Consider the following 7,500-nt stretch of genomic DNA (forward strand, 5'->3'; position numbering starts at 1 on the left):
AATCTAAATCTACAGGATTTGGCTTCAAAAAAGGAACAAGGAAAATACCCTAGTCCTGATACTAATTCAAATCCACTATGCATGTTACACAACGACCCTTAGATGTTTCAAAACTGTTACTAACCTCCCTCTCATACAATACAACACAAAGACACACGATTGTAAAAGCATTCAGAACATTTCATTCTTTTCAAAGTTTCCGCCCTCCGAGAGCCTCTTCCTGGAACCTGCACTAGGGAAACACAAAACTCTGAAACCCGACACTCATCGCTCCACTTACTTATAACGGAATCGCAAACGTGATTCAGGAGCGGCTTCCTTATTATGACAAGAATAACCAGTCCCTCCATTAGCTATATAAATCCTAAACCAAGCTATTTGCCTGCTAACTTCAATCGAACCCATGACAATATGACACAGGATTAAAGGGCATATAATAAAAGCTTATATAAAATCCCTTTCCGCCAATTACCTAACTTAACCGTGTAAAAAATAAAGAAGAAAGAAAGAAAAAGAAAAACTGAAAATGTTTTGTCCCAATGCTGTTTTTTTATTTTATCTTTTTATTTACAAACACTCCCACTGGCGAGACCCATTTCATATTCACAACCTTTTGCGCTTTTCATATGTGTCAATCCTACTTAATGAAAGGATAAAAATACGATACATAACACAATGGCATATCGCTAATTAAAACCATCGCCAAGGACTCTTGTAAACTCTATAGAAATGTTAACGTGGTACATAAAACCCGCACACACGTGTGAGGAGCATAATATTTTGAAACCCCCAAATGCATCACAAATATCTTTTGTACACCGTTCATAGTCATTACTTCATCTATTGAAAAGAACAGGTCTAATCTACAGTATTCCTATTCAACAATAAAGATACATCGCGTATCAGTACTGGATAATCCTTCTCCACAAATACATGCTCTATTTAATCTGTACCAGCCTCACGCTAGCACAACAAGCACAACTTTTCCTGATAAGATAAGTGATCTTCATCTTGACACAGGAGTAAACTTTCAAGAACACCATACCTAGTACGTAAATAAATCGGAACTACCTATGCTAAATTTACGAATCATAAAATGATTTCGCGCTGGTTTGCTATGATAAAAAAAAAAACTAATTTGCAAGTGGCATGTATCCTGAACCTAGAAGTATTTAAATTTGATTTTCAAAATTCGCCCGAAATACTTACAGTGCGTGTGTTGGTCATCGCGTGGAAAAGGCGCTTTCCCAGGGGTCATCAGACAGCCACTTCTGACCTTGACTAAGTCGCACTCGGTTCATGGACGCTCGAAGCAGTACTCGCATCAATCGTAGCGTTTGTGCGAGACACAATACGGGTTCAATAAATGGTATAACCACGACAGAAATAAGGAACGTGTGTTCAAAACTGATGCACGTTAGAGCTGGCACATCTCGATCCTAGCGTATAACGTTCCAGCCACATGAAACCACAACCACTAACGTGTCGTTTGCCGCCCGCACACTTCTATCATTTGCGTATTACTATATAGTGGGCCCAACAACTCGCGCGCGTATACACAGACACACACACACACATACTGTCAACGTAAACGACCAGCTGGCGGGAAGAGAGGAGGGTGGGGTGGCTGCAGAGGGGAACAGCCACTCTCCACTCAGCCCACCTGGCACAAACGGGCTCACCCTTCACCCTCGCCACGCAGCCATTGTAAAATCCCGTCAAAACCCTTCGGCTCCGATAAGGATTACCGTTATAATAGCGATCGATAATTACACAACGCGTTTGCAATGCGCGGATGTATGAATGAATGCACAAGGGACCATCCCACCCGAGCCAGACCCCACACACGCGCACACATTGTATATCATGAAGAGTATCCTACAAGCTTAGTTCAACACAAGCTTGGAAGTTTGCCCTCCTTCAAAATCGGATTCTTAGCGAGCAACAACAAAAAAAGAAAAGCTGATTTCACGTTCTTCTAAATGAAAAACTTAGGATGCGCATTGCTACACACGCGAGAAGAACGACACAAAACTAAAAATTAAATGCTTTTCTTAAAACAACCTTCGATATTTCCCCATCGAACAACGGTATCTAACATCATCTCCATCCAGAATAACACCAATACTAATGTCTCTATATATCTGGATACATGTTCAATTGCATAGCTCTACATACATAAACCCTCACTTACAACTACACTCTCTTTTAAAAGTTATCCGGTCTCTATGAGCGTGCGCCCAGAAATAAAAGAAACTTAAAACTATAACCTAAGGCTTAATGGATAATCCATTAAATTTCAGTTTATTTTACAGAGCTTCTCAAAGACGTACTGGGAAGTTCCCTACCCTATCTTTTTGGACTTGTAATCCACTTAATTCGTTACACAAGCATTTCTTTTTTAAATTAGGCATAACTGTAATAAATCAAATTCTTAAACCGACATCTCACACGTTAACGCGCCACATACCTTCACTGAAAATCATTCATATTAAAAGATACTGCAAGGAAAACTTTCTTCGGGAATGCCTGCATGGTCCCATAGTACCTCTCACATTATTTCCCCCATTCCGCCATTACCTCGAGAACAGTCGGCAAATATGATGGCGACTATTATGAAAATTAATGCACAAAACAGTACACAGAGCTCTAACTATGGGTTTACTTTAGATGTGGGCCTTACGCAATCCTCATCTAATTCCGATTGAGCATAGCAGTAGGAATCTTAATTATCTTAATTGGAGATTATGCAATGAGGTTAATACAAAACACAACGAAATGTCAAGCGTACTCCAGTTTTCCCTACCTGTGACGAGAATTCAACCTCCAGGTTTGCAGTAAAATTACTTTCCGAAAGCTCTTGCTACAACCAATAGCATATTCAGTTTCGACCGTTTCAAGTTTCTTTAAAAACACGAATGCACATATTATGGGTGATTTTCCTTGTGCAATTACAAAATAAATGTTCTATATACTATAAAAAACGAGGCCCCATATGAAATGTAACACGAGTCATAATTCAAAATCTATATCGATCAAAAAGCTGTTATATGGCGAGAGCACGCCAGAACCAACATCAACAGGCCAACGCTTACGTTCTGACAAGCAAGCCATTACTCAGCAAATGCCAACACACAAACAGCTGCTTGTGGCCAGTTGCTCCCATTCATCGGGAAGACTGCATTATTATTTTTTTTTTCTTTTTTTTTTTTAATACTTCGGTCTCTTAACCAAAACACAAATAAAATAAATGTGTTATCATCACATACGCTGAAAATTACATAACGGTACTACCTACGATGACATTTTTTACCTAAAATTAAAACGAACAATTCACAAATTTCTTGTATTACGCGCATACATTATTTTAACGAATTCTGCCCCAACACCCGGAAAGTTGAAATGAAAACAAAACTGGGTGATAAAAGCGCACAAAGTCGGCGCGTTTCATCATTCACACGGACTCTAATAAGAGCTTCAACAGGTGCGATTACGAAGGAGCGGCACGCAAAGTGCAGAGCTGGCGCTGACACTGATCACTTTCGACGGGGATTTAGACAACACTTCCCGCGTTTCCTTCGTCCGCACTGTCTTTTGTCAGGCAACAATACGGTGCAAAGGAAGATTTATTTACTAGACATTTCCATTTAGTAAGAAGATTTCTCGATAAATGTGATGGTAAATCATGATCATTACAACAATAATCATGGTAATGATATTGATTATGTAAGCTTATCATCTATATCTCAGTTTAATATGAACACATTCTCTTCTGAACAAGAAATTAACTCGTGCCTCCTGGGCCGATTCTTACTTGATGCTACAATTATTCTTCACTCAAGTTCTTCTTAGGCAGTGCTATCATCAATCAGCTTTATATTAAGAAGAGAACAGCTACAATCACTAGTACTATTATACAGTTAGTATTAACTGATGGTATCAGTAGCAATACATGTACTTCTACTAAACGATTAATATAAAACTGATACAATAACACGATCTTGAAAATTTCTTCTGTAAGAAAACCTAAACTCGATCCATTGTAATCGACATACTAATTGGTTGTGATCCCAGCGCCACAGAAAGGAGTGCGCGTCCACCCCCCCCCCCCCCCCCCACTACGCTCAGTCATAGCCTACAGTCAATCGCATCCAAATGTTCTTCCTGAGTCCTCGCTTGCCGCTGTGTGTTTGTTTGATATTTTGAGGATGAACTTAATTAATTTATTTATTTTTTAAAAATAAATTTGCGTTAAGTGCTCAACGTTGCTTGTTTTATAGATGATTCTTATTCATAAGTACACCCTCATTAACCCATTCATAATGAGCCGTCTTACTAATTGATGGAGATGCGGCGCATCATTGCACAAAACAATACTCAAATTCAAGTCGTACAAAAACGATTGTATAATTGGACACTATACATTAAATCCATACTGTACGACTTGAAAATATCACAATCACTTTTTAGCATCTTGTGAAAATATTGGTAAAGTTTGCTCTGTGTCCTCACTGACGCATGTTCTAATACATGGCACACGCCCTGAAGGTGCTAAATCCACATGACTATACTCGATTAACTTTTGATTTTCTGAAGACCATAAACCTGATTGCATGGCAAGCGGTGTCTATTTTCAACCAAAGAACCTTACTGCCAAAAACTCAAGATCTGGGTAGAATTAAAAACACTCGTGTAAATTAATATTACACTATGTGTGGTGGATAGCCAACTTTCCCTGTAACTTATGCATGAGGCACATATAGTGCAAAATCAGATGACGACAATCGTTTCCATGCGACTACGCCACAAACTGTTTAGTACATCAAATGCCTCTACATATGGTATTCAAACCTGAAACTGCATATTGGTCTTCTATTTCCTAATATAATCTAGTTGTTATGGTGTATAATAATATGAACTGATACAGCAGCATTTTCACCGGGATTCTTAGAAAACTATAAAACGAGCGGTGGATGACTAATACTTATACAAAAAGAAAATCTCTTGATGCAGATTTGAGCATACACATCTTAATGGATACATCCGGGGAACACAAAATCATCTAATGTGTAATACTAGAGTAAGGTTCATTCATTTCCTGATAATTGGTTATGTAGCTAATCTTACCAAAATACACTAGAGAGATGTCAATCTAATTTCATGGGAGAAAGTAAAAGAAATATACAAGTTTTCATGTAATGCTTACCTTCTGTTGTGTTTGCACGTTCTGTGGCATTTTGTATAGTTGCTGCAGCTGCTGCTGGCACTGCTGAATCTCAAAAGCAAAATTCATCTGGGGTTGCATAGAATGAGGACCTTGCGGAGGCATACCCATTGGTCCCGGTGCCATACCGGGTCCCATTTGGGGACCGGGTCCCATCTGGGGACCAGGTCCCATGCCAGGACCTACAGATGCCTGAGGATGCATCCCTGGTCCCATTTGCCCCATGGGTCCCATCTGTGTTGTTGGAATCTGTCCTGGTGGGACTTGGTTTTGTGAACCTGGGGGCATCTGTGCCGCCACACCGGTTGGCAATTGCCCTCCTGGCATCATCTGACTAGGCGCTCCATGTGGCATTTGGCCTGGAACACCAGGAGGCATTTGTCCTGGACCTCCTGGAGGCATTTGTCCTGGACCTCCTGGAGGCATTTGTCCTGGACCTCCTGGAGGCATTTGTCCTGGACCTCCTGGAGGCATTTGTCCTGGACCTCCTGGAGGCATTTGTCCTGGACCTCCTGGAGGCATCTGTCCTGGACCTCCTGGAGGCATCTGACCTGGACCTCCTGGAGGCATCTGTCCTGGACCACTGGGTTGCATCTGTCCTGGGCCACCGGGAGGCATTTGTCCTGGACCAACAGGTTGCATTTGTCCTGGGCCTCCAGGAGGCATCTGCCCGGGTCCGCCAGGTTGCATCTGCCCGGGTCCGCCAGGTTGCATCTGCCCGGGTCCGCCAGGTTGCATCTGCCCGGGTCCGCCAGGTTGCATCTGCCCGGGTCCGCCAGGTTGCATCTGCCCGGGTCCACCTGGTTGCATCTGCCCTGGTCCACCTGGTTGCATCTGTACTGGTCCACCTGGTTGCATCTGTACTGGTCCACCCGGTGGCATCTGTCCTGGTCCACCCGGTGGCATCTGCCCTGGTCCACCTGGTGGCATCTGTCCTGGGCTTCCTGTTTGCATTTGGCCTGGCCCTGTTGGAGGCATCTGTCCTGGGCCACCTGGGGGTTTCTGACATGGGCCTCCAGGAGCCATCTGGCCGGGTCCTTTTCCAGATACTTGGCCAGGTGTTGACATTTGGTTAGTGCTCTGTCCAGGACCTCCTGGAGGCATATGTCCTGGTGGCATATGGCCTGGCCCTCCTGGTGGCATTTGGCCAGGACCTGGATGCATCTGTCCAGGACCTCCCGGCATTTGCCCTGGTCCTTGTGGCCTCTGCCCCGGTGCCTGAGGCATCTGACCAGGTCCTGGTGGCATCTGACCCGGTAGTCTCTGCCCTGGGGACATCTGTCCTTGTGGTCCATAGGACACTGGACCAACAACTCTATATCCTTGCTGCCCCATTACTTGCTGGTATGGTCCGTGAGGGCCCTGAGGACCTGGAAATCTCATCATACCTGGCCCTTGGGGACCACGAGGAGGCATGCCTGTTGATGTCATGATTCCAGGCCCCGACGCATTTGGCATACTACTTGGAGGCATCCCGTTTGGTGTGACCGTGCTTGGTGGCATACCATTTGTGGCTACTAAACTAGGCATCATACCATTCTGATTCACAGCACTTGTTGGCAAACTTCCAGGGTTGGTGGAAGTGGTAGGCACGTTGGTGGGTGCTGAAGCTTGGTGTTGTTGAATGGCTGAAGTTGTCAGTGTAGGTCCATTTACTGTTGATGTAGTTAAAGTCGTAGTTGGGCTAGAAGAGGCTTGCACCTGAACACACTCACTCAAAGATTCACTGTTTGCTAAACTACTTACTGCACTATTCACTATACTGGTATTGACACTTGGAGTTGACACTGGTCCATTACTCTGAGACACACACACACTTGATGTACTACTGTTCGGAGTCAAACTACCATCACTAACATTAGAAATACTGTCAGGCATTGCAGAGTCCTGTCCTTGAGGCGTTGGTATAGGCGACTGTTGTTGGGTAATAGGAGGCCTTGGCCCTGCCATACTGCCTCCTTGCATATAGCTGCTCTGTTGCATGTAACTTTGTTGGGCCATTGGCCGAGCCTGCTGCCACTGCTGTGGAGACATGGGAGGTCGGACTGACCCAGGCCCTAGACCTGGACTCATTGGAGTACCCATAGAAGGTCTACTAACCATGCCTGGAGACATGGGTGGTCGGGTGCCCAACGGACTAGGTACTCCAGAGGAGCCAGCATACAGACCAGGTGATGGCATAGGCTGATTAGGGGTAGTGCATCGCTGGCTGGTAGGTGTGTTTCTTCCAGCAACGCTACCAGGCTTCACCATACTTTCAAGTTGCTGTAGGCTGG

The 7,500-nt window shown here is 43.9% G+C and overlaps 1 protein-coding gene across 1 annotated transcript in view; it reads right to left on the reverse strand.

The window, feature by feature from the left end:
• Positions 1-7,500, reverse strand: part of LOC125033706 (chromodomain-helicase-DNA-binding protein 7-like) — an 80,510-nt gene that overhangs the window by 50,034 nt on the left and 22,976 nt on the right. The window contains exon 2 of the mRNA XM_047625444.1: positions 5,207-7,500. This exon is cut by the window's right edge and continues 1,189 nt beyond it. Within this exon, the coding sequence (XP_047481400.1) occupies positions 5,207-7,500 (2,294 nt within the window). The remainder of the gene's footprint in view (positions 1-5,206) is intronic.

The sequence above is a fragment of the Penaeus chinensis genome, chromosome 1 (assembly GCF_019202785.1).
Source record: "Penaeus chinensis breed Huanghai No. 1 chromosome 1, ASM1920278v2, whole genome shotgun sequence".
Classification (NCBI taxonomy): Eukaryota; Metazoa; Arthropoda; class Malacostraca; order Decapoda; family Penaeidae; genus Penaeus; species Penaeus chinensis.